The 27677-nt window shown below is 47.8% G+C and overlaps 1 protein-coding gene across 6 annotated transcripts in view; it reads left to right on the top strand.

Moving 5' to 3' along the window:
* DDR1 (discoidin domain receptor tyrosine kinase 1) overlaps positions 1-26773 on the top strand; it is a 47570-nt gene extending 20797 nt beyond the window's left edge. For 3 of the 6 annotated variants that reach the window (XM_059715141.1, XM_059715139.1, XM_059715142.1), the window contains 15 exons: positions 207-393; positions 793-1039; positions 2593-2751; positions 2861-3024; positions 3355-3553; positions 5186-5296; positions 7213-7451; positions 10618-10745; positions 14964-15164; positions 15711-15945; positions 16961-17110; positions 17289-17425; positions 21685-21824; positions 21902-21956; positions 24560-26773. In XM_059715141.1, the coding sequence (XP_059571124.1) occupies positions 207-393; positions 793-1039; positions 2593-2751; positions 2861-3024; positions 3355-3553; positions 5186-5296; positions 7213-7451; positions 10618-10745; positions 14964-15164; positions 15711-15945; positions 16961-17110; positions 17289-17425; positions 21685-21824; positions 21902-21909 (2305 nt within the window). In that variant the 3' untranslated portion in view covers positions 21910-21956; positions 24560-26773. Of the gene's footprint in view, positions 1-206; positions 394-792; positions 1040-2592; positions 2752-2860; positions 3025-3354; positions 3554-5185; positions 5297-7212; positions 7452-10617; positions 10746-14963; positions 15165-15710; positions 15946-16960; positions 17111-17288; positions 17426-21684; positions 21825-21901; positions 21970-23018 lie in introns of all 6 variants that reach the window. The other 3 variants (XR_009455730.1, XM_059715140.1, XM_059715143.1) reach the window with 3 other exon arrangements.
* The last annotated feature ends 904 nt before the right edge of the window (positions 26774-27677 follow it).

Genomic DNA, 27677 nt, shown 5'->3' with positions numbered 1-27677 from the left:
TGCACCCCTCAGCTTATCTGGTGGGTTCCAGCACCTGTGTTTTTACCCCATCCCAGTGCTTCCCAACTCCTTTCAGTGGTGCTAGAACAGAAGTGTCTGAGCCCATCCTCCCCCCCACACCCCATGTTTGAAAAGCTGCCCCATGTGGTGTCCAAACTGGGTGCTGGTGGCCTCTCTTCATGGTGCTGCCTCTCTCCCCCTTACAGGCTTCAGTTTGGGGGCCTTGGGCAACTGGCAGATGGTGTGGTGGGACTGGATGATTTCACTCGGACCAAGGAGCTGCGGGTCTGGCCAGGCTATGACTACATCGGGTGGAAGAACGACTCCTTCTCTATGGGCTATGTGGAGATGGAGTTTGAGTTTGACTGTCTCCGGACCTTCACCTACATGAAGGTATCAGCATAGGGGGCCCTAGGAATTGCAGGGAAAAAGGTTAGCTTGATTAGTGAAACATTAAGACCAGTATATAGAAGAAACAGTTGTTAACATCTATGAAGAACAATGAGCCATTACATCAATTGACTCCCTAGGTGATGCCTGAATAGAAATACCACTGCTATTGCTGGGAAGTTGGTTTGAAACTTTGAGTGGAACAGGAATCAAAGTGGGCTATGTCTGTTTTGGCCAAAAGTAGTAGCAATTTCCCTGCTTAAGAAACCCACCCCAGTTTTGGGAGGCTAAATTTTGGGGGGAAGGTGTGAATGCTATGTGTGTAAATATGATAATTGTCCTGTATAGCTCTCTGGGGACAGGGAGTGGTGGTATCAACTTCCCTCTCTCCTTGTTCTGCAGGTCCACTGCAATAACATGCACACGCGGGGCGTGAGCATTTTCCGTCAGGTGGACTGTAGGTTCAAGCAGAACCTTGAAACTGCCTGGGATCCTGAACTGGTGACTCACCTGCTGGCAGTGGATGTCAAGGACCCCAGTGCCCGCTCTGTCACCGTGCCCTTGGAGGGACGCCTGGGGCATTTCCTGCAGTGCCATTTCTACTTCTCCAATGAGTGGATGCTCTTCAGTGAAATTGCTTTCCTCTCAGGTGAGGTCCCTTGGATGCCCTCCCCAGTCCCAACATCCCTTGTCACCATAAAACTACCTGCGTCCACTCCTGTGAAGTGTTGTGTAGCAACTGAGCCCGCAACAACTCACCAAAACTCATTAAGTGGCCCTCCAGCTGAAGTAACTGCCTGTCCCTGTTCTATCTTCTTCATGTTCCCGGACTTTCATTGGCTTTAAAAGTTTGTTACTTCATTCATTAATTTATTAGCTCATTGGCTGGAATTTTCATTTGTTCTTTCAGGACTCCTTGGTTTATTAATTCGTTTGTTGTACCTTAGGTTTTGTTTAGTTTTTCTTCTTGTGCTCATTAGCTCTTTTTTTACTCATTAGTAGTTAAACCGGCTGTACATCACCAAGTAAGACAGGCACCTTGTTTTTGGGAAATACAGAAAGAAGCAAAAAAGATTTTTCCAGAGTTATGGCTAAATAGAGCAGGAACAGAGTTTTACCTTTAGCTCGCTCATCCTCCATGTCCTGCTCAACCAAACCCTGAAACTGTAGCTGCTGCTAAAAACTGATCTGTGTGGGTGGGTCTGCAGTTTTACAAAGGCCTAGAAACAGTCTGCAGGGATGTGACAGGAATACAACAGAGACCAAGAGGAGCTAGCAGACAGTAAAATTTCAGGAAGAAAGGTTAACTGGATTTGTGGAATATAAGGACCATTACATAGAATAGATGGTTGTGGAGTGAAGAGCAATGAGCCATTACATCAATTGACCCCCTCATCACTACCTGAATAGAAATGCCATGCTGCTGTTGGGAAGCTGGTTTGAAACTTTGGGTGGAGCAAGAATCAAAAACAATACCCGTCTCCCTGCTTAAAAGAGACCCCCCTCCCCCCCAATTTTGAAAGGCTAAATTTTGAGGAAAAGTGTGTGGGGTATGTGAGTAAATATGCTAATTCTCCTATACATTCATTCACTCATTATGGATGGTTGGCTTTTTCATTGGTTGGTTAGTGCAGAAGAGTCTTTTCTTGGTGGTTGCATGATTGGTTGCTCAGTTGTATGGTTAATATGTTTCTTTGGTAGGTTCATTGAAGGTTTGGACACCTGAGATGTTAGTTTGTTGGTTGGTTGCATGGTTAATAGATAGAGTAGATGGTTATTAGTTGGTTGGGTGACTAGATGTGTGATTGGTTTTGGAGTTGGGGTGCTGTATCCTTTGATGAGTGGTTGGCTGGTTACTTCATTGACTGGCTGGAGGATTGATTGGTCTCTTTCATCAGTTCTTTCTTTTCTTAGTCCTTTGTTCATTAGTTAGGTCATTAATTCATGAGTTAGCTCATTAATAGGTTCATTCATTAGTTCCTTCCATAATGGATTTGTTCATTCTTTGCATATTAAATCTTTTGCCACCTCTTCCATTTGTTATCTCTCTCAGTAGGGAATTAGTTATTTCCTTTGCTCATTAGCTGACTAGCTTGTTCTTTCTCTCTCTGGTTCACGAAGAAGCTCATTAGGTGGTTAATTTGTTATTCCAAGAGATTAGGCATTTAAGTGTCCGTTCACCCACTTCTGCTCTTTCCCCAGAAGTGGTAGAGGACCCATCTCTCACTGGAACAAGCCGTTGGCCCCCAGTGGTCCCTCCTCAACCCTCAGGTAGGGGGGCTGCAGCCCCCTCTGTCCAGGAGGACCTGGGCTCCACATTGCATGGGGAACCAAGACCCACCTCCAACCTCACCCGCCAGGGTAAGTCACAGAATAGGACAGGGCAAGGGAAGAAGTGGACATGGCCTAATTCCCTAATGCCCACTGAGAGGCTGCCTCCAGTTCAGCACTGTTTCTCTGTCCATTTCAGACCTGGAGGTCCAGGGGAACCCCAAAACTAGCCAGCCAGTTGCAAAGGATGACAACAGCAACACGTCCATCCTGATTGGCTGCTTGGTGGCCATCATCCTGCTCCTACTGGTCGTCATCTTCCTCATCCTCTGGAGGCAATACTGGAAAAAAATCCTGGGAAAAGTAAGTGAGAGGGGATGGCAGAGGGGGAAGAGGCTTTGGGGTGGGAATGGGAGATCCTTGCTGCTGATAGAGGTTCTTGTATATCTTAAGGGGTGAAAGGTGCTGGCATTCCTGGTTTCTCTCTGCTCTGGGAGGGTAGTGCAGTTTTGTGGGCTAAAGAAGGGAGGAGCTGGGAGCAAGATGCATGGGTTCTCTTCTGGTTCTGGATGGGTTGTTGGAAGCCCATGGGTTAGATGGTGCTGGTGTCAGGACTTCTTGGATCCTTCCCAACTCTCCTAGGGGTGGACATGACAGTCAGTGCTAGTATGATCTCTCTGGAATCCTCTGCAGGCTCAGCGACGAATCTCTGATGATGACCTGACGGTTCATCTTTCTGTGCCTGGCGACACCATTGTCATCAACAACACAATGGGCTCCCAGCGCCATTCCAGCCGCTATGAACGCATCCAGTCTGGGGAGACTGAGTACCAGGAGCCCAACCGTGCTCGCATGAAGCTGCCTGACCTGCCCCATGGAACTGAGAACTCTGGTGAGTGCACAGGGTAGGGGCCAGATTGTGGAGAGTCACTCAGCTGTGGGTTGGGTTGGGATCTGGGATGTGGTTGGGTGTGATGGTGAGATGATGGGAGGGGAGGTAGCAAAAGAGATGGAGGGATGGACAAGCAAATGGAGACATGTTGCTGGAGAAAAGTGGATGGATGGATGGATGGATGGATGGATGGATGGATGGATGGATGGATGGATGGATGGATGGATGGATGGATGGATGGATGGATGAAGGAGGCACGTGGAGAATGAATGGACAAACAGACGGATGGATATAAAGACAGATATACTAATAGGTAAATTAATAGATGAATGAACTCATGGATGGATGGATGGAGCGATGGTTGGATAGATGAATGAAAGGGTCGTGGAGGATGGATGGATGGACAGCATGATAGGTTCTGCAGGTAATGTCATGTAGTTATACTGATAGGCAGACACATGACAAGGAAACAAAGGGATAGATAGGCAAACAGGCAAATGGCTGGACAGATGGAAGCACGGAGTGTCAAATGCATGGATGTATATTGATAGGCAAAGAAATAATGGCTGGATGGATGGCTGGATGAAGGGGATGGATGGATGGAGAGAGTATGGTTAGAAGGATGAATGGCTAAGCAAGAAGATGAATAGGGCAGTAGAAAAATGGGTGGGTGGATGGAGAGAAGGAGGAATAAGCAGAGCTGGAGAGAGACAGGAACTGGGGAAAGACATATGGGTAGAAGTGGGGAAAGGGCTTGGGGTAGAAGAAAAGAGGCCAGGATACAGAGTAGAGGGCAAAAGGATGGGAGGGAAAGAGATTAAGGGATATGAGCTGAGGTGGAGAAAAGAAGAGGCAGAGAAAGACAATACCAAGCAGTAAAGTTGGGAAGAAGTGTGGGATGGGCAGGGAGGTGGAAGGTCCCAGCCCCCGGCCCGGTCACCCCACCTACTCGGCCACCAGTTGGAGCCCTTCCCCCAACCCGCTGTGTTTGCCCCTCCCCTGCATTCCATCCTGTGTGCTCATCCCACACCAGAGTGAGCAATGCCTTCCTGGTTCTGGGAAGGGGCGGGCTCTGCTTGGTTAGAGTAGTCGGGGTGGTGGGAGCCTGGGCGCCTGGGTTCTGACCTCAGCTCTGGGAAGGGAATGGAGCGTGGTGGGTAAAAGCAAGGGGGATGGGATTTGTGAGCCAGGAATCCTGAGTTCTCTTCTCAATTTAGGGGAATAAGGTCTGGTGGGGGCTGGGGACCAGGATGCCCGGGTTCTCTCCCAGCTCTAGGGGGGTAGTAAGGTCTGATGGATTATGGCAGACAGGCCTGGGGGCCAGGACTCCCAAGTTGTCTCTTAGCTCTGGAAAGGGCATAGAGTGTGGCGGGTTACAGCAGGGGGTGAATGGGTTTGGAAGCCCAGACACCTGGGTCCCATCTAACTGAGGAGGGCTTCCCACCATCATCCTTGTGTGTCAGGAACATCCCTGTCCCCCTCCCCCTGTCTCTTGGGTTTTCCAGGGGAGAGACGTGTCCTGCTAGCCCCCTCCCCGTACCCCGGCCCTCTTGTGTCCGTCTGTCTGTTCTCATCCATCCGTTTGTCTCTCCCTTCCCCCTCCCTTCCCACCCCCCACCCTTCTCCCGACAGCTCTGCTGCTCAACAACCCGGCCTATCGGCTCTTCCTGGCCACATACGCCCAGCCAATGGGAGGGCTCGCTCGCCCGCTGTCCGAGGCGGCTAAGCCAATCAACACTGATGGTAAGGAGAGCCCTGCTTGGGATGCAGGGCTGGGCAGCATCTCCTGCCCCCCTCTTGCCTTCCAGGGGGCATCCTCTGCCACTCTGGCTTTTCCTGTCTCTTCCAAACTGACCCCGGCTCACAGCTTCCTTCCTGTCTCGCTCCCATAATGCGTCTTGCTTTGGCTGATGGGCGGGACCAGGGTACGGGATTACCATAGTTCCTCACATGCCACAGGTTCCATTTACCCAAGAAATTAGCGTTCCCAAATTGATGTGTACGTCTTAAGTGGGGAAGGTGATTTTCTGCCCAGGATAGCAGCAGTGGCATTTCTATTCAGGCAATGCTAAGGGAATCAATTCACTTTGTGGCTCATTAGCATCCACTTGAATCCTGCTAATTGCTCTTTGTTCCACAGGTGTTAATGATCTGCTCTCCTATTTAATCATTTTCACATTCCATTAATCAAGATAGCCTTTCTTTAAAGAATTTGTAATGCAGCTACTCGCTCTTTGCTTCTTTCACACCCCTGAAAGCTGTTTCTAGCTCTTTTCAAAATCCTAGATCTACCCATGGAGTCTAGTCTTCAGCAGTAGCTAGAGGTTCAGTTTTTGTTTGAGCCTCTATGAGCTACTGATAGTGTAGGCATGAAAAAGTTAAAACTATAACTTTTGCCTAAGCAGGAAAGGGAAGGTTATTCCCCAGTTATCTGTCCTGTTATCTTTCCTGCTTGGTGCAGGGAGCTGGACCCAATGATCTTCTGAGCTCCCTTCCAGCCTTACAATCTATGAAGCTAAGGTGAATGAGCTGCCCTATGTGGCCATAACTATTTTTTTCCCTTAATTGTCTTCCCCCAAACAAAGTGTGGGTCTTATTTGGTGGGTGTGTGGTAAACAGGAAAATATGGTATATTATGTTAAAATGCAACCCTCTCAGGATGGCTACTGTGTATATAGGGGTCTTTTGCCAGCGCAGAGATGCAGCCATCTCCGGAGCGGGGGCCTCTGTGTATACAGGGATCCCTTCCCTGACTTCAATATGGGGGCGTGGAGGATGTGATGACACTTTATACTGTATTTTCCTGTATACAACATATGCTGGAATATAATCTGCACCTTGTTTTAGAAAGGTGGAATGACTTGTAGCAAGTAGCCAAGTAGCAACAGCGAGACCTGGGTCTGCTCCTTGTTCTGCTCCCTGCGAATCACTGCACAGTTTGTATTCACTGTTGCCCAGCAAGTGGCAGAACCTGTTGTTACTATATTCTTTGCATATAATGCACACTCCGATTTCCTACAGCTGGTTTATGGGAGGTGGGGTAAATTTGAATGGGCATATAACAAATATATTATTTTCATTTTTGCCTAGTAAGTGGCTGAAACTGTTCTTATCATATGCCTCACATAATGAGCACTTCAGTTTTTTGCTGCTCGTTTTTTGCAGAGAAATGTGTGCGGATATGTGAAAAACACAGCATTTTCACTTTTGTCCGGTAAATGGCAGAAAATGCTCTTACTGTACGCCTCACATATAATGCATGTTCCAATTTCCTCCTGCTGATTTTTGCGGGGAAAAGTGCATGTAGGTCTGAAAAATATGGTATTTTCATTTTTGCCCAGTAAGTTGCAGGAACTACTTTTACCACATACCTAGCATACAATGTCCTCTCCAATATCTCTAGCAGCTGTGTTTTGAGGGGAAAAGTTTGTGTTGTATGTCAGAAAGTATGGTATTTTCACATTTGCCCTGTAAGTGGCAGAAACTGCTTTTACCATATTTCTGGCTTATAATGCACCTATTTCCAGCCATTTTTTTTGTGGGAACAAAACCATGCAAAATATACAGTATAGAGGATTCCTTTTTTCTGACATCAAGATGCAGCTAACTCTGGGGTAGAGCAGTCCCCACTAATGTAGTCTCCTTGCCCTCCCTGCCAGCCTGCAGCAGCGACTACATGGAACCAGACTCTTCGGGAGCCCTGGCCCCAGTGCCAAACAACGTGCCACACTATGCCGAAGCTGACATCATCAACCTGCAAGGGGTGACAGGAGGGAACACCTATGCCGTGCCAGCTGTGGCTGTGGACGCACTGGCAGCCAAGGATGTGGCCCTGGCTGAGTTCCCCCGCGGCCGCCTCCGCTTCAAGGAGAAACTTGGGGAGGGGCAGTTTGGGGAGGTATGGACTCCCCTCACCCTTCTCCTGCCAGCCCTTCCCTGGTCCCCTCTCTCCTGTCTTTTTCCTTCACATGCTCAGACATTTCTTCATCCATCCAGATCCATTTGCTGTGCTTTCTTTCCTTCATTTTTTTCCTTCCATTTTTGTTCTTTCCTCTTTTCTTTCTCTTTTCTATTTGTTTAGTTGTTCATTCATTCTTCTGTTTGTGCTCTCCTCCTTTCATTCCTTGGTTGTTCCTTTCTTGTGTTCATTTACTCATTCATTCGTATATTTGTTCTTAGCAGGTTTGTTCAGTCATTTGTTCTGTCATTTTCTTTTCTCTTTTTCTTTTCTCTTTTCTCATTCAATATTTTTGTACATTTCCTTCATTAACTCCTTAATTTGCTCTTTCAATCGTCCATGTGTTCATTCTCTTATTCCTAAGTTCACTGTTTTACTCATTTGTTCATTCGTTCTCTTGTTCTTTCATTTTTCCGTTAATTATGTTGTTCATTCCGTCATTCGTTCATTAGTTTGTTCTTTCATTTATAACTTCTTTTGTTCAGTTGTTTGTTCATTCATTATTTTTATGTTCTTCCTTCTATTTATTCACTCCATACTTTCTTTCATTCATTTGTTAGTTCATTCTTTCATTCTTTCATTTTTTCCTTTTTGTTCATTCTTTTGCTCTTTCGTTCTTTCATTTCATTCATTCTTTTTCATTAATCCTTATTCATTTGTTTTCATTCATTTTTTGTTCATTCTTTCTTGTATTAATTCACTCCTTAATTTCCTCTTTCTTTCCTTCACTCACTTGTTCATTCTTTCTTTCCTGTGCTTTTTCATTCATCTATTTTTGTTCATTCATTCATTCATTTTGTTCATAATTCCATTTATTCACTCTTTAATATGCTTTTTCATTTATTCATTTGTTTTGCTATTTATTTCATTCCTACATTTTATTCATTTTTTCATTCATTTATTTAGTCACTTTTTCATTCTTTTATTCTTTTTTAACTTGTTTATTTTTTATTCTTTTGTTCTTTCATTCTTTATTTTTTTCTTTCATTCACTCATCCTTATGTTCACTTGTTCCTTTTTATTCATTGCCTTGCTAAGTTTTATCACTCATTCAGTCCCTAATCTGTTCTCTCATTACCTCCTTTATTTACTCTTTTATTCATTCATCCATTTGTTTCTTTTTTATTCTTATGCTCTTTCATTCTTTTCTTATTTTGCACATTCATTCATTGCTTCATTCTCTTTTGTTCATTGCTTCATTCATTCATTCTTTCATTATTTTTTTATTTGTTCTTTCAACAGTTTCTTTATTCCTTTGTTTATTCATTTCTTCCTTTTCCTGGTTCCCTCAGCCCTTTATTCCTGTCTACAGTCTAATGTATGTTCCTTTGTGTACCTGGTCTGTTCTTCACTTAGTTCTCAGTTAATTTCTCACTCATATATTTATTATGGTTTTTCATTTCCCCCCTTCATTTATTCATTATCAATTTTGTTCAGTCCTTCATTTCACTTCTCATTGATTTCTCTTTAATTTTTCCTTTTAATTGTTCATTCTTCCCTTCATCTTTTTACTGCTTCTCCATTAGTTCTCTCATTCTTTTCTTTCTTTCCATTCCTTCATCTGTACACTCATTTCATGCATCCATTCTTTTTTCTTTCATATATTCCTACCTTCCCTATGTTCACCTTATATTCACCTTATATATTTTTTTCTTTTATTAATTTAGGTATTCAATCTTTCATTCAGTTCCTTTTATCTGTCACTTACATACATACACACACACACACACACACACACACACACACACACACATATATATATATATATATATATATATATATATATATGTACATGTCAGTGAAAGAACATGTCAATTGAACAATACATAAATGAATTAATACAAGAATAAATACATGTAGAAAGGAAGAATAGATAAATGAAGGAAGGAATAAATGAACAAAAAACCATAAATATATGAATACACAAATGAGATAAGGAATGCATGAATGAAAAAGTAAATGAATACATAAACAAATGAATAAAAGAATAAAAGTAGAGTACCCAGATGACTGAATAAAAGAATACATAATGAACAAATAAATAAATGAATGAATAAAAAATAAATGGCTACACAGATGAATGAAAAGTTAAAAACAACAACTACAAGAACACATCAATAAATGAATGGAGGAATAACTGAAGCATAAAGAAGGTGTGAATTAATTACTGCATGAATAAATGAATGAAAACGTGATGGAATAAATATATATATATTTTCTGTTATTAATTTATGTATTCTATCTTTCAGTCAGTTACTCTTATCTGCCACTTATTAGCTATTCAGGGTTTTCCTTCTCTTCCATTCATTCTTTTTTCCATTCATTCATTTTTAATTTTCATTTCTAGGCCCATTCATTTTTTCTCTCAGTCATTGTTGCTTCACTTGTTCCTTTGTATTTTCATTCATTCTTTTCTTACCGAGATGATCCATAATTATCATTCTTTTACTCTATTTGGGTTTTTTTTCATCCTATTTTCAATCTCCTGCTGCTCATCCTTTCAATGACACTTTCATCCTTTGTTCCTCACATTTCTTCTGTCCATTTCTTTGTTTGTTCATTTTTTTCATTGATTCTTCCCTTCCCCCTATTCATTTGTTCTCTTTTGCCCCCTTCCTTTGGCTCTTTCATTCATCTTCCCATCACTCTGTCATTCAGGGTTTCTCCTTCCCTGGTTTCTTCCCTTTCATTCATTCTTTTCTATGTTTGTTCTTTCCTTCTGTCTTTCCATCTCTCCCTCTTTCTTCCACCTTCTGTTAAACCCTGTTCTCTCTTCCTCAGACCAGTATCTCTTCCTCCCATTTCCCTGTGTCTTTCCTGTGATGCCTCTATCTACCCATCTCTCTACTGCCTTCATTCTTTCTTTACTTTTTCCATTCCAGAGTTGACATATTCCCTTCCTCAAACTCTTTTCCCATCTCTCTCCTTCTCTCCTTTCTTTCCCATCCCTCGTCTATCCCAAGGCCAGGGTGGGGGCTACTTTGTTGGCTGAAGAATACAGTGGGAAGGTTGCACTCAGTCTTGGGCACAGGTTGGTCATCTAGGGTGTGGCCAGCCCAGATCTGTGCTAATTGGCCATTGCTTTTTGCTATACTCCCTACCCCAGGTCCACTTGTGCGAGGTGGAGAGTCCCCAGGACCTGCTCAACTTGGAGTTCCCCTTCAACGTGCGCAAGGGACGCCCTCTGCTGGTTGCTGTGAAAATCCTGCGCTCTGATGCCACCAAGAATGCCAGGTAGGTGCTCTAGAGAGCAGAGAGGCATGGCTGGCTCTTGTATGAATCCAGCAAGACCCCATTGCATTAGTGGGGGGCTGGTTGTGGCAACTCACAAATGAACAGTGCTAACAAAGGAGCTGTGGTAGCCCTGTCAGGATCCTGAATAGTTGTGAACTCACAAAGGAGCTGTGGTGACCCGACCTACCAGGATCTTGAACACTGTCTTGAACTCACGGGGGGAAAGTGATGACCTTACTAGGATCCTGAACACAGTTGTGAACTCACAAGGGAGCCGTGGTGACCATACTGGGATCCTGAGAGTTGAAACTGCTCAAAGAATGCCATGGTGAACGCACGGGGAATATTGGTCTCCGCACAAATGCACCCTGCCCTGTTGCACGGGGAAGTGCTTATTCCAACTCAGGCTCTCCAGTTACCAAAAACCCAGTACCATTCAGTTTTTTGAGAGACAAGGCTACAACCCTCCTACGATCAGGACTTCTTTGCAAGTTTAAGTGTAGGATTCAGGGACAGTTAAAGTTCCCTTACTCATTACCCTTTTTCTACACCAAATCAAGATACACTTCCATTCTCCAGGGATCATTCATTTCCTCTTAGCCACTGAGGCATCACTACCAGACAAGTCAGATAAAGAGGCAAGAGAAAGGTCTAGAACCCAACCTTTTATTGATGACTTCCCAAAGTGTAAGAATAAGCACTTGTCTCTGCCTGTCTAGCCCCCTGCAACAGCACAATGCAGATTCTCAACTACAGGAGCTGAGGAGATGCAAGAGGGAAAAGGCAGCTGGCATGCAATCTGGCAGCAGGTTGCCTTGAATTTGCTGAGGTCTTCCTAAATACTCCTCCTGTCTATACCCATTATTTACCATATTTACTCAATTCTAAGACAGTGTCCTCCGCCACATGTAACATAGGAGAAAAGCCCCTTGTCTTAGAATTGAATAGGAGCAGGGGGGGGAGGGGAGGGGGGGCAGGCACCTAATAGGGGTTGGTCTCCAACCCCTAACTGGGGTCACGGACACAGCTGCTGCCTACCTCTCCGCCCTCAGCTCATGCAGCCTCTCTTCCCTCGGTACCCTTGTTCCTCACTGGCAGACTCCATCCACACTAGAGCCTGGGGCACTAAGCATGGCCCCAGCTTGCCACATAGCAGTGGTGCACAGTCTGCACAGCTGCTACAAGTGGGGTTGGGGCCATGCTCAGTGCTCCAGCCTACTAGAACAGGGATGGAGCGTGCCAGTACAAAACAAGGATGTAGGGGGGGAGAAGAAGCTAGAGGAAAGGGGAGGAGAGGGGAGAGAGAAGGACCAGAGAAGCTAGGGGAGGGGGAGCAGAGGGGGAAGGGGGCGGTCCAGACCATGGAGGGGGCAGTCAGGGGGACAGAGGTGGCAGGGGGACAGGAATAAACAGGGCAAGCTACTTGACCTTTCCATACCACCTGCCTCCCCAAAGCCTGCCCTTTCCTGCAGTGGTGGTGGAGGAATAAATTGAAGATGACCCCTCCAGTAATTAGATTCCATACATGGAAAATTATAACAAATGTATACATTTACCATGTATAGAATTGAATTATTGTGGGGTCATCTTACATTCGGGGTCATCTTAGATTTGAGTAAATACAGTATGCATAGATTATTTAGATAACTATTCTGATTGGTATTATTCAGATTTCTTGTTTCACTGAGACTTTGGGAACTGGACTGAACCAGTTTTCCTGTGGGCCTGGACAATGCCAATTACCTGGGGACCATGTCCTTAAGAAAAGCACCATTCTGGGAAGCTGCTGTTTGCAATTGAACTGCAAGCTTATTGATTAGGGATTATTTATCAGCCTAAGCACGTCATTCATAATTTAGGTTTCCGTTACGTCCATTGTCTGCACTCATCAGAGTGGTTTGTCAGTCTCTGGTCATGTCTATAGCCTATACTCCACTGTGAAGGCACGAGAATGATGTGCTTCTGTGGACACAGATAATCTTATGCCACTGGGAGAGTGCAACCAGCGACCTTCCCTCACACAAGAGGGGATGGTGATTTCATGAGGGCGCAAGCTCAGGCAGGTACTGATGATGCACAACCATCACATGAACGAGATCCTTGTGTGCCCAGGGGCTAGCCCCATCTGGATACATGTGACAAGTTCATGCAGCAACTGGGAATCTTCCTGCACCGGGCAAGAGTCCTCACAGCCATGGGTTGTTCCTTTGTAAGTGCACATGTTGGGTGCTTGTGGTTTGGCCTCTAGTGAGGGAGTTCCTTGTGTAGTCAGTATTGTGAGTACAAGAGGGAGAGATCCAGGCATCCCAGCTATCCCTCACGTGAGTTCATGATGGTGTCTCTGGTGAAGTCATGTTGGTTCCCTTGTGAATCCACAAGGGGATTCATCACACAGTGATGACTCTTCCTCTTGTGTGAGCCAGAGGATTACTTATATTTTCATAATGGTTCCCTCATGTATTTACTGATAGAGCTTCTTGTGTTCATTTATGAGTTCACAGAGGCATCATTCTCATATTGAAGCAAGCAAGGGAGACTCTTGTGTGGTCATAAATGTTCCTGGGGCTTTCACGTTGGTATTTCTTGTACAGTCACAACTGAACACATAACAGATTTCTTCAGAGAGACAAACTCATCTACTTTATTATCTCACATATAACATCCCCATAGATATAAGACACACCTAATTTTTCCAAGGCAGGGCGAAGACAAAAGGTTTTTCCAGAGCTTTGGCTGCAGAGGGTAGGGACTGAGCCTTATCTTCAGTGGCCTCACCCTCCCTTCCTGCTTAACCACAAACTGAAAGCCTAGCTGCTGCTGAGAATTTGTCTCTAGGATTTTGAAAAGAGATAAAAAGTTGTGGAATAGAAGGAAAGCCCAAGAGGAGCTTGTAGACTGCCAAATTGTTTTAAGAAAGTTTAGCTTGCTTAGTATCACATTCAGACCATTAAAAAGGTAAGACAGTCCAGTGTTAATACCTCTGGAGTGAAGAACAATGGGCCATTAAGTCAATGGACTCCCTCAACTGCCTGAATGGTATTACCAGAGTTAGCCATGGTATGGCAAGAATCAAAGCAAGGGGCTTCTATCCCAGAAAATCAGTTTCCCTGCTTAATGCATGCACCTCATATTTAAGGTGTTGGGGGGATGTAGATTTTGGAGGGAAATGTGCATGTTGTTTGTGAGAAATGATGGTATTTGCACAAGAAAGAGGTATCCTGGTACAGTCATCCCTGTTCACTTGTAAATTTACAGCAGTGTTCCTGGTGCACATTCACAGTTCTTCCATTTGAGTGTACAAGGGGATTCCTCATGGGGTCACAATGGTTCCTCCATGAGCTCACCAACAGAGCTCATTGTGGAGTCAGAGCTACTCATGTGTGAGTTCTCAAAGGCCGTCCATAAGCACTCACAGTTCTTTCAGTTGCATGGGTAAGAGGGATCCTGATATGGTCATCACTATTCTCTCATGAGTTCATGGCATCATTTCCATGTGAGATCATGAGTAGAGATTCAGGCATTTGCAGTTCTTCCATTTGAGTGCACAAGGGAAGTTCCTCAGGTGGTCACATCGGTTGCCCCGTGAACTCATCAGTGGAGCTTGTTGTGCAGTCACAGCTGCTCATTTGTCAGTTCACGAGGGCCATGGGCAACTGGTGCTACCTTAGTCTGGGGGTGGTGGGAGGGGCACGTGCCCCTCCCCCCCCCCAATGACCAGTCAGCACCCGGGGTGGGGGGCGTCCCCCCTGCAGCCAATCTCGCCAACTGGGGGGGTGGGGGAGTCCCCCTGTGGCCAAATTTACCAACCAGTGGGCAGCCATACTGCTCCTGAAAGCGGTCATGGCACTCCCAGAAGTGGCCATGGTACTTCCAGCAGCAGCCATGGCTTACATCTGGCACTCGCACTCCCCAGCCACCGCTCGCAAGGGGGGCACCTGCGTTCCCACCTGCCCTCCTTGCCCATCGCCTAAGCAGGGAGCATGGAGAATCAGGGGGTGCACCAGCGCTCTCAGATGGTACAGGTGCACCCCCATACACCCCCTACACATCGCCACCGATGAGGGCTGTCCTTAAGCATTCACTGTCCTACTTGTGTGGGCCTCATGAGTTCATTCAGGGTGGATGCTGGATGCTTTGTCATGAGTGCATGGGAGCAGTTCCCTCATAAGTGGGGTAGTGGCACTCACAAGCCCTGGCTCCCACTCTCCCCCACCCCAGGAATGATTTTCTAAAAGAAGTGAAGATCATGTCACGGCTGAAGGACCCCAACATCGTGAGGCTGCTGGGCGTGTGTGTGCGGGACGACCCCCTCTGCATGATCACCGAGTACATGGAGAATGGTGACCTCAACCAGTTCCTCAGCGCCCACGAGCTGGAGGCCAAGACAGGGGGCAGTGCCAGCGATGCCCCCACTATCAGGTATTGCTGGGAGCAGGAGCAGGGACCCAGGAGTCCTGGCCCAGCTGGGCTCCTCTACTTAGGTGCTCCAGGGCATTGTGGGAACATACCTAACCACCTCCTGCCCTTCCTTGGCTCAGCTGCCCCACTGCACTGTGGTAATATCCCCAACTTCCTTCTGCCTCCTCCTATACCCAGCTGTCCCAGAGCATTGTGGCGATATCCCTAACCCATTCCCTTCCCTCCTGTGTTCTGCAGCCTCAGGAGATTGTGGGAATATCCTTAACCCCCTCTCACCACTTCATGTACCTGGTGAGAGACATTTGAGTGCATGGTGAGACTGGACAGTGCATTGTGGAGACTGGACAGACACCTGGCTGGGGTCATCTGACCTGTGCACTCTTTCCTGCCCAGGGCAGGGGGTCAGACTCCACAATTTGCTGAGGTCCCTTCTGACCCTAACTTCAATGAAATCTATGAAATATTTCTAGCCTCTCCTCTCCCCAGCTGCCTCAGGGCATTGTGGGACCATCTCTAATCCCCTTCCTTCCCTCCCCTGGGGCCCAGCTACCCAACGCTGATCCATGTGGCAGCCCAGATTGCCTCAGGCATGAAGTTTCTGGCCTCCCTCAACTTTGTGCACCGGGACCTGGCCACACGCAACTGCCTGGTGGGTGAGGGCTTCACCATCAAGATTGCTGACTTTGGCATGAGCCGCAACCTCTACTCGGGTGACTACTACCGCATCCAGGGCCGAGCTGTCCTGCCTATCCGCTGGATGGCCTGGGAGTGCATCCTTATGGTAAGACCAGGGGGGCAGGGCTTGGGGAGAAGGGTGGGGCTAAAGGGAGAAGGGGTGGAGTTTGGAAGAGGAGCGTGGCTAATGTCCACAGGCTAGGGCAGGAGCGGGCAATTATTTTGGGCAGAGGGCCACTTACTGAGTTTCTCCAAGCCATTGAAGGCCGCATGACAGGCAGCCCAGGGCAGATTAATGTTAATTTTCTAAATTTTTTAGGGGCCCTGTGGGCCAGATAGAATGGCTTCCTGGGCCACATCCAGCCCCCAGACCACATTTTGCCACCCCTGGGCTAGGGCATGAGGGAGGGGGATGGAGCCAGAGGATGGGGGGAATGAAAGGGGCTTCCTTGGATTGATAGCCTGGGAGAGAAGGGTGGAGCTAAAGGGGAAAGGATGTGTCTTGGGGAAAGGGTTGGAGCTAATATGCAGGAGAGGCAGCAACTGAGGGAAAGGGTGGAGCCAGGGAGTGGTGAGAGAATCCCTTGTATAAAAACCCAAGAGGGTGTGACCTGGCTGAGAGGTTGTGGAGCTAAAAGGAAGCAGTGGGTTCACCAAAAGGGGCAAGAATAGCATTGAGGGAGGAGGCTAATGGAGGGGGTGGGACTAAAAGAAAGGGATGGGGCTGCTTGAAAAGGGGAGGAGTTAACGGAAGGGTGGAGCTAATCCAGAATGGGTGAGGCTAAGGGGAAGTGGGATTTATCCCCAAGGAGGCAGGGCTAAAGGCAGTGTAGGGCTATTCCAGAGGAAGTGGGACTAAAAGAAGGGTGGGTCTAGCCCAGAAGGAGCAGATCAAAGGGAAGAGTGGTCTTATCCCAGAGCAGGCAGAGCTAAATAAAGGGGTGGGGCTATCCCAAAGGGGAAGGGGCTCAGTGAAAGCAGTGGGGATGGGAGGAGGCTAGGGAGTAAGGGTGTGGCTAAATGGGTGGGGGGGAAAGGAAATGTGCCCTGGGGCCCACTCAGCGTCCCACCCAAGACCCCGTCCCACTCACCCTGCCCCTCTCCCCTTCATGGCTCCATAGGGGAAGTTCACAACAGCCTCAGATGTCTGGGCCTTTGGGGTGACGCTGTGGGAGGTGCTCATGCTGTGCCAGGAGCAGCCCTACAGCCAACTCACCGATGAGCAGGTCATCGAGAATGCCGGGCAGTTCTTCAGAGACCAGGGCGAGCAGGTACGGGGGCATCACAGAGTTCAGTCTCCAGCCTCAGCAACAAGAGTTTCAGATTTTGGCTGAGCAGATGTGAAAGGATTAAAACTTTAGCCCTCCTGGAGGGGCAGCAGAAATGAGAAGGGGGCATGAGGTGGTTAGACCTCCCCCCACACTGATCTGTCTTTACCCCCAAACCTAGGTCTACCTGTCACGGCCCCCAGCCTGCCCCCTGGCCCTCTATGAAGTGATGCTGAGATGCTGGGCTCGGGATGCCAAGGACCGTCCCCTCTTCCAGCATCTCCACCGCTTCCTGAATGAAGACGCTCTCAATATGGTGTGAGCTGGGCTATGCCAGGGTGGGGGGAGGGATTTGGGGTGGCTGTCCTGGGCATAGGCCTCTTGGTGTCTCTCCGGCCACAGCTACAGGGGTGGATGGGTGGATGGAGGGTGGCCAGACCATGCCCAGCTTTGGGAACTGGACATATTGGTGCTGGAGGGGTTAGGGACATGGGATCTCCCTGATGCCCAGGCTCTACCACCCCATTCCTTGTCCCACTTCTCCTCTGCCTACCTCCTCTGAATCTCTTTGTCTTCCTTATACCCATCCATTTGTCTGTCTTCCTGACATACAGTTGTCTATATTTCCTGTCTCTTTCCTAATAGCATTTTAGAGAAGCTGGACTGGAAAGGACCTCCCAGGGTCATCTAGTCCAACCCCCAATACCCATCTACCTTCCCATCTTCTCATATACAGCTGTCTGTCTGTCTTTATCTGACTCATACCCCTCTATGTATCTCTCTTTCTCACACACAGGTTTCCATCTATCTGTCTTCCTCACACTTCTCTTTGTCTGTCTTCCTCACAGACAGACAGGTGGACAGCTGTGTATATCTTCCTCACACCAATCTATGTATCAGTCTTCCTCATATACAACTGTCTGTCTGTCCTATCTATCTATTTCCTCATCAAATCATAGAGAAGTAGAGCTTTCTTTGGAAGGGACCTCCAAAGGCCATCTAGTCCAACTGCATCTACCTTTCTGTCTTCCTCATATACAGCTGTCTATCTGTGTCTCTATCTGCCTCACACCCCTTTATGTATCTCTCTTATATAGCCAGATAGACAGATGTGTATGAGGATGACAGGTGCATGGCTAGATGTGGGGAAGATAGGCAGACAGCTATGTATCTGCCTCACACACTTCTACATATTTGTCTTCCTCATACACAACTATTTGTCCATCTGTCTGTCTTCCTCACACTTTCTACTTCCTACATACATCTTCCACTTAGACAGATAGACAGCTTTGTATCTTCCTCAGACCCATCTATGTATCTGTATTCCTCAGACACTGTATGTCTGTCCTATCTATATCTTTTCTCATAGAATCATAGCGAAGTAGGGTGAAGGGACCTTCAGAAGTCATTTAGTCCCCTCCAACATCCATCTACCCGTGCCTTCCTTGTCTTTCTATTTAGCTTCTACACTCATTTATCTTCTACACCCATCTGTCTGTCTTCCTCATTTACAGCTGTCTATCCATCTTCCTTACTCCCATCCATGTCTGTCTCCCTCATATACAGCTGTCTCTCTATCTGTCTGTCTTCCTTATACTCACAGCTGTCTGTCTGTCTATATATAGTCCCTCATACTTTGTCTATCTATCTACCTCCCTTCTGCTCATACACTCTACGCTATCTATCTATCTATCTATCTATCTATCTATCTATCTATCTATCTATCTATCTATCTTCTGACCATACACTCCACCACCTCATGCACACTTGTCCCTCTATTGCTTTCTGTCTCCATCTCTCCTCAGTTCTTCCATTCCCCATCTGTCTTATGTCTTGTTCTCCACCCACTTCCCCATCTCCTATCATCCCTCTTTCACCCATTCCCTTTCTTTTGCCCTTCCCTGCTCAAGGGTGTTTCCTTTCCTTTCTCTACTCCCAGAGGGGCTGACCTCCACCACCCCGCTGCTTCACTCCCCACCCTCAAAGGACTGTGATGGGTTGGAGGGGTGGGGGTCAGGTCCCTGCCTCATGTGATGTTCCCTCAGACTGGGCTAACACTGGGTAGTTGCGGTGCTGTGAGGCATCGCCAAACACTGGATATATGGGAGACACTACTGACTGCAACGCTGGAGGCTGGGAGCCACGACTCAGCTTCAATGGCCCCATGGGGCTGATCCAGAGACCTCCAACTCACATGATACCAGTGCTGGCTCTTATGGTACTTTGAAGACTCCAGCAGAGAAATCCGGCCCATCCCCTTCGTCATCAAATTCCCTCTTCCCCCATGAGACAGGGCTATAGATCCTGTCTGGTTGCTGTTGGGAAGGAGAGGAGATTTTTCACTGGTGTACCAATGCAAACACATTTTTGGAGTACTGTATATATTTGTATACCACACACTCCTCCCCCCCTTTCAAATGAAACTTTCAAAATGGGGGTGCATATCTTAAGTGGGAAAGTTGATCCTTCTGCCCAGAATAGCAGCCGTGGCATTTCTATTCAAGCAGTGTTAAGGGAGTTGATTGACTTGATAGCTCACTGGAATCTATGAATTGCTCTTCACTCCATGGGTGTTAACAACTCTCTTTCCTTTTTAATGGTCTTGATGTTCCACTAACCCAGAGTACTGAAGAATTTGCAATGTAGATCCTACGGTCTCTCTTTCCCTATTTCACAGCCCTGTTTTGAAGCTTTTTTGCAACATTTTAAATCTGCACATGGAGTGCAATGTTCAGTAACAACTAGAGTTTCAGCTTTTGGTTGAGCTGCTGACAGTTTAGCATTGAAAGGATTAAGACCAGACCTTTGGCCTGAACAGAAAAAGGAGGGCAAATGAGCAGAAGTTAATGCTCTATCCCTGCTGTATGTGGCCTTAACTCTGGAAAAAAAAAATCTTGTATTTTTCATTCTGCCTTCCCAAAAAAGAGGTGTCTATCTTATTGGGGACATGTGGTATGTGAAAAGATACGGTATATCAGGGACACCCCATAAAGAGCTTTTTTGCTAATCAGGGGCCTTAACACTGTAAGATCACCCATTGCTTTTAAAACTCTCAAGCTGGAGCTTCTTAAAGGAGGCCTAGGGGAATGCAGCACTCATTCAAATAGCTTGAGCTTTTGGTGCTTAATTCCCTTGGGTTCCCTTGAAAAAAACCCCCACTGTCTTCTCGTTTTGTTTCCAGGGAGTAAATATTAGTGGCTGTGACATAGGTTCAGTGGCTTGGACGTGTCTGTGTTTTGTCTCCTTGTTTAAATTCCCTCCCTCTTCTCACACAACACTGTCGAAATTTTTCTCCATTTTTCCCCCTCCCTTGCTGATCTCAGTAGCTTTTGTATTATTAATATTATTATTGTTGTTATTGTTATTATTATTTGGAAATGGGATCTGTACATATTTGGAGAGTAGAGATAAAAAGACAAATTTTTTAAACTAATATATAGATTTTTGTTGATTTTTTTTTTCTTTTTTAGCTGTTTCCTTTAACATGGTGAATAAAAGCGTTGCATTTTCTACCCGCGTCTCCTTGAATTTTCTTGCCTTCTCAAAATGCGGAAACAGCATGTAAGGGAATGTAAGAACATAAGACTTGCCATTTACTGGGTCAAGCCACAGGTCAATCTTGCTTAGTCTCCTGTCACACCATGGCAGAAAGTGGACGCTGAAAGGGAGAGTAAGCTGGGTGTGACCAGGGTTTTTTCTTTTGTTCCCCTCTCATTTGCAGTCTTCAACATATAAGGGCTACGAAGTTCGGATTCAGAGGCCGTGCCCCTCACTCCTGCACTCAATAGCTACTGATGCCCCTTTCCTCCAAGAATGTATGCACTCCCTTTTTGAATCTGGCTAAGTTCTCAGCATCCACCGTGTCTAGTGGCAATGAGTCCAACCCTTGAATGACATGCTGGATGACAAAGAACTTCCTTTTGTTCATTTTAAACTTACTCCTTACTAGTTTCATGGTGTAACCCCTTGTTCTTGTATTGGGAGAGAGAGAGTCAATAATAAATCCGTATTGACTTTCTCTTCACCATATAGTATTTTGGAAACACTTATGTCCTCCCTCAAGCATCTGTTTTCTAAATTTCTAAATTTTCTAAATCTGACCTTTTTTAGTCTCTCCTCATATAGAATCATAGAAGTGTAGAAAAGTAGGGTTGGAAGGGATCTCAGCAGGTCATCTAGTTCAACCCCATGCTCAGAGCAGGACCAGACCCCAACTAGATCATTCCAGCCAAAGCTTTGTCCAGCCAGGCCTAAAAATCCTCCAAAGATGGAGACTCCACCACCTCTCCGGGTAACCTATACCAGTGCTTCACCACACTCCTAGTGAGACAGTTTTTCCTAATATCCAACCTAAGCTTCCCTTTCTGCAACTTGAACTGTTGCTCCTTGTTCTGTCATCTGCTGCCACTGAGACCTGAGGGGACACTCCATCCCATCTTCCAGTTCATGGATAAAAAAATTGAAGAAATCCAGCCCCAGGGGTACGCCACTTGATACTGGCTGCCAACTAGACATCAAGCTATTGAGTACTATCCTCTGAGCCCAATGATCCAGTTAGTTTTCTATCCACCCTACAGACCATTCATCCAACCCGTACTTCCACAGCTTGCTTGCAAGAACGTTGTGAGATACTGTATCAAAAGCCTTGCTAAAGTCAAGGTGCATCACATCCTCCACTCTTCCCGTATCCACAGAGCCAATCATCTCATCATAGAAGGTAATCAGGTTGGTCAGGCATGCCTTATCCTTGGTAAATCCATGCTGATTGTTCCTAATCAACTTCTTCTCCTCCAGATACCTAGAAATGGATTCCTTGAGGACCTGCTCCATGATTTTTCCAGGAACTGAGGTGAGACTGACAGGTTTGTAGTTCCCTGGATCCTCCTTCTTACCTTTCTTAAAGACAGACACTATATTTGACCTTTTTAAATCATCTGATACCTCTAACAATTGCCATGAGTTTTCAAAGATGATGGCCAATGGCTCTGCAATCACATTGGCCAATTCCCTCAACACGCTCAGATGTATCATAGAATCATAGAAGGCGGGTCAGAAGGGACCTTGTAGATCTTCAAGTCTGACCCCCTGCCTGGGCAGGAAGAAAACTGGGCTCAAGTGACCCCAGCCAGGTAGGCATCAAGCCGCTTCTTAAAGACCCCCAGGGTAGGAGCCAGCACCACTTCCCTTGGAAGTTGGTTCCAGATCCTAGCCGCCCTGACTGTGAAGTAGTTCCTATGGATGTCTAATCTAAACCTACTCTCCAACAACTTGTGGCCATTATTCCTTGTTATCCCGGGGGGCGCTAGGGGAAACAAGGTCTCCCCCAAACCCTTCTGGTCCCCCCTAGTGAGTTGATAGACAGCCACAAGGTCCCCCCTCAGCCTTCTCTTGTGAAGGCTGAACAGGTTCAGGTCCCGTAGCCTCTCATTGTAGGGTCTGCCCTGCTGTCCCCGGATCATGTGGGTGGCCCTCCTCTGGACCCTCTCCATGCTGTCCACGTCCCTCTTGAAGTGGGGTGCCCAGAACTGGACACAGTACTCCAGCTGTGGCCTGACCAGTGTCGCGTAGAGGGGGAGGATCACTTCCTTGGCCCTACTTGAGATGCACCTGTGGATGCACAATAGGGTCCGGTTAGCCCTGCCAACCGTGACCTCGCATTGTCGGCCCATGTTCATCTTGGAGTCAATGATGACTCCAAGATCCCTTTCTGCCTCCGTGCTCTCAAGAAGGGAGTTTCCCATCTTATAAGTGTGCTGCCAGTTACTACTGCCCACGTGCAGCACCCTGCACTTGTCCATATTGAAACGCATCCTGTTTTTGTTAGCCTACCCCTGCAACCTATCCAGGTCTTTCTGCAGTCTTTCCCTCCCTACTAGCGTGCCCACCTCACCCCATATTTTGGTATCATCAGGAAATTTGAACAGGTCGCTTTTCACCTCGTCGTCCAAGTTGCTGATAAAGAAATTGAACAGTGCGAGCCCAAGGACCAAGCCCTGGGGGACTCCGCTGCCCACTTCCCCAGGTCGAATATGACCCGTCCACCACCACCCTCCGAGCACGACCCTTCAGCCATCTGACCCCATGGACTTGTTGACTCCAGCTTTTCTAAATACTCCCTAACCTGCTCTTTTGCCACTGTTGGTTGCTCACCTCCTCTCCAAACTGCACTGCCAGTTGCAGTACTCTGGGAGCTGACCTTGCCTGTGAAGACTGTGGTGAAAAAGGCACTGAGCACTCCAGTGTTTTCCACATCATCTGTCACTAAGCTGCCTTCCCCATTCAGTAAGGGATCCACACTTTCCCTGGCCTTCCTCTTGTTCCTGATATACTTGTAGAAACCCTTCTTGTCACCCTTCATGTTCCTTGCTAGCTGTAACTCCAATTATGCTTTGGCCTTTCTGATTTCAGCTCTGTGCCAGCCCTTTTTTTCCCACACCAAATATGCTGCTCCTTTCTAGCCTTTCACCTGCTTTTCCATGCCAAAAGGATTTTCTTAATTTCTCCTGCAGCCAAGTCAGTTCTCACTGGGAGGGTAATAGAGGAGACTCCTTGTTTGAAGCCACACTAATTCGGGGCTTGGAGGCAGACTTGGAAAAAGGCTGCCCCTCTACAAAATACTGATTCAGTTCAGTCAGAACATTTCCTACAGGCAGTGGCTCATGTCCTGCCGCAGTCCCATAAAAGCCTGGGTTTTAGGGACTCTGGTAGTGCCCAGTCCTGTAGTCTTGGGTCCATCTTTCCAGGATACAGCACCCATCTTTGACACAAAATGGGTCAATCATGTCTCCAGTGTAATGATATCAGCTCTAAATTTAGCTGGGGCTGTCGGGTGGCTGGGGAATGATGAACACCTTGAACCCGGTGCCAGCCGGTGTGTCCATCAATGCAGCTCTGCCCTCCATCCTGGATTAGGAGCCATGGCCAGATCCTCCAAAGATCCCAGCACTCACCTGAAGGTGCAGACCTCTCTTATGTGTAATAAATATACAACAGTGTGTCCTCTCTGAGCAGAGGGTGCTGAGTTTTCTCCCTTGATAGAGCAAAGATCCCTGAGACCTGTTTCTTGCTCCTTGCCCTGCAAGCCAAATGCGAGCATTTTCGAACAAGACTCAGAAGCCGCCTAACGTGGACAAGAGAGCTCAGAGCAGGTGTTTGATGAAGCCGTGGCATGCTGGAGCCCAGCTCCCATGGCAGAGTTGGGGCCAGAGACGAGCTCCCAGAGGTGGTGGGATGTTCGCAGCTGGGGTGGGGGGATTTGAAGGGTGAGTCCAGGGTGCATTCAGAGAAGCAGTTTTGGTCTGAGACCGATGTGTGGGGTGAGGGGCATGTGGGGTGTTTTGTCTGGAGGTCACTGTCTAGAGTTGGGTGTTGGGGGCACTGGGGCAGGTAGGAATCAGAGCCAATTGCTGCATTTGAACCATTTGCAAAACCCTTCATACAAACCTGCTGCAGGTATTGGCCATTTCCCCCACAAAGGGCTGGACGAGGAGAATGGCCCCTCCTCTGCTGCTGCTTCAATGGCCACGGGACCTTCTAGCACCATCGACCTCCTGCCTGGCACTGCCGTGTGCCCAGACTGCACTGCCTGCAGTTCCTGGCATGACGGGGCTGAGCGGCTGCTCCTGCTGCCCAGCACCAAGGCAAGATGGGGAAACTTGCCTCTCCCTGCAGAGACTAACTGTGACATCCTGGACTTGCCTGGAAGGGCTGGCAGCTACCAGGGACATGCATGATGGCTGATCACAGGCCAGCAGCACCAGGCACAGCTTCATTGCTATTAGCTCTGCTCCTTCCTCCGGCTGGGATCTTATAACCACAAGGACTCGCATTGCCAGGGACTGCCAGACCCGAGGCCCCTGAGGCCATGTGTGTACAGCAGGGGTACACAAAATACAGCCCATAGGCCTGATGTGGCCCACTAAGCACTTTCATCTGGCCCATGGGGCAATGGGCTCCAGCCTGCAGGTCTTCCCTCCTGTGCTGTGCACCCCGGGCAGGAAATGCAGCCAGCTCCAGCACATGGGGATTTCCTTCTGTGCTGTGTGTGAGTGGCGGGGAGTGCCAGCGATACAGACACCCCGGGCGTGGGCAACTGGTGCCTCCCAAGTCTGGGGGGGTTCCAGCAGGGCATGACTGGGGGGAGAGGGGGGTCTCTCAGCAGCCAGCTAGTGACCGGGGAGGGGGGTTGTCCCCCAACGGCCAGTCGCTGAGCGTGCCAGCAGCATGGAGGTGGCATAAGTGCCAGCAATTCCACATGTGGCATGTGCCACTGGTGCAGCCAATTCAGGCGGGGCACTAGCACTCTCCATGTCCCCCTGTGGCAGAATACCATCTCTGTCTCTCCCCAAACTCTGCTATCTGACAATTTGGTTACCATGGTCATTGCAGAGGGCAGACTCCTCTGGTCGCATCTGCTTCATAGATTCATAGATGTTAGGGTCAGAAGGGACCTCAACAGATCATCAAGTCCACCCCCCTGCCTAGGCAGGAAAGATTCTGGGGTCAGACGACCCCAGCCAGATGCCTATCCAGCCTTCTCTTAAAGACCCCAAGGTTGGGGACAGCACCACCTCCCTTGGGAGCCCATTCCAGATTTTGGCCACCCTCACTGTGAAGAAGTGTTTCCTGATATCTAGCCTAAATCTGCTCTCTGTCAGTTTGTGACCATTGTTCCTTGTTACCCCAAGAGGCACCCTGATGAACAGAGCATCTCTGATCCCTTTCTGCGTCCCACTAATGAATTTGTAGGCGGCCACAAGATCACCTCTCGGCCTTCTCTTGCGGAGGCTGAAGACGTCCAGGTCCCTCAGTCTCTCCTCGTAGGGCTTGTCCTGTAAGCCCCTAACCATATGAGTGGCCCTCCTCTGGACCCTGTCAAGTCTAGCCACATCCTTCGTGAAGCATGGCACCCAAAATTGGACACAGTACGCCAACTGCAGTCTGACCAATGCCGCGTAGAGGGGGATTATCACCTCCTTGGATCTATTTGTCATGTATCTGCTGATGCATGATAAAGTGTGGTTAGCTTTGCTGGTGATTTCGTCACACTGACAACTCATGTTCATCTTGGAGTCCACTATGACTCCAAGAGCCCTTTCTGCTTCTGTGCTGCTGAGAGGGTCACTTCCCAGCCAGGAAGTGTGCAGCACTCTGCACTTGTCCTTGTTGTACTGCATCCTATTGTGTACTGCCCACTTTTCCAACCTGTCCAGGTTTGCCTGCAATCGTTCCCTATCCTTCGGGGCGTGCACTTCACCCCACAATTTAGTATCATCTGCAAACTTGGGCAGAGTACACTTCACACCCACATCCAAGTCACTGACAAAGATCTTGAAGAGTACAGGTCCAAGGACCGAACCCTGCGGGACCCCACTACCCGCATCCTTCAAGGTTGATACCAGCCCATCTATTACCACTCTCTGGGTGCAACCACTAAGCCAATTTGCCACCCACCAGGCCAGAGGAAAACTCCAACCACCTCTGGACAATGTGTGTGAGTAAGCTATTCAAGATCAGACTAGATATTTAGCTTACTGTAACTCAGATGCGTGATCAAAAGGCTACCATCAGCCACACTGGTTTGCTCTATGGGATTCCTCTGATATTGCTCTACCTTTTACCCTGTTTCCGCCCTACCCCCTGAACCAATAAAGTTCTCCTTTGTGACCGGTGTGGGAGACTTATTGGGGGGGGGGGGGAGTCTAAATTATGCTGAGGAGGCCCCTTAAGTCTGTGGACTAAGGGAGGTTTTCCTAATCAGCCCCTGACTTGGGGAAGTGCCCCAAGTGCCTGTATTGGGTCTAGTACCCAGTGGACGATCAGGCCTGTGTTCTCCAAGGTGCGCAGAGCCAGAATTGAGTCCAAAGCCTTGGATGGTGGCAGCGGGATCCCCAGGGTAGTGAATGTGCTCCAGGGAAGGGGTCGGCCGGGCGGGAGGCACCCCAGGGAGGCACTCAGAGCCTGGAAGGTGGGCGGGCGCAGGGAGGTAGGCGGCTCAACGCAGGAGCGCCCCCTACTGGCCCGCAACAGTGCCCACACCCAACCTTCTGCCGAGGAGCTCACCCCACTAACCCTTAAGCCAGACAGCAGGACAAAACACAATGACCTCTTCCATGCAGACAAGAGTTTTCCCTCCTGTCACTTAACTCACTTCTACTTGACCCAGCTGGGACTTGAACTTGGATCTCCTACATGGTAAATGAAAACAGTATCACACAGCCACCACTGCTGGTAGTTTAGGCTAATCATAACTTATAACCTGAGCTGCATACATTCCTGAGGGAGGGGAAACCTGTTTCCCCTGCCTATATCACATGCCTGGGTGGGGGCTTAAAATCCCTATTCTTCTAAGCAATGCCAACTTGACTGGGAGGGGGCTACAGACCCTGCCAGTCTACCCAGCAACCAGTGATGCATTTCAAATTGGTTGGCTGGCAGCCAACAGTTGCTGGCCTTCATTGGATCAGGTAAATGAGGTCATAAGGTCTGTGTAAGTGAAGGACTGACTCAGAACTCAGAAGAGGTGGACCATCTGAAACTCGCTCTCTCTTTTGAAACTCATGGTCAATGA

Source organism: Alligator mississippiensis, chromosome 11, assembly GCF_030867095.1.
Source record: "Alligator mississippiensis isolate rAllMis1 chromosome 11, rAllMis1, whole genome shotgun sequence".
Lineage (NCBI taxonomy): Eukaryota > Metazoa > Chordata > Crocodylia > Alligatoridae > Alligator > Alligator mississippiensis.
The sequence above is the reverse complement of the archived record's forward strand: the minus strand, read 5'-3'. Positions and strand labels throughout refer to the sequence as shown.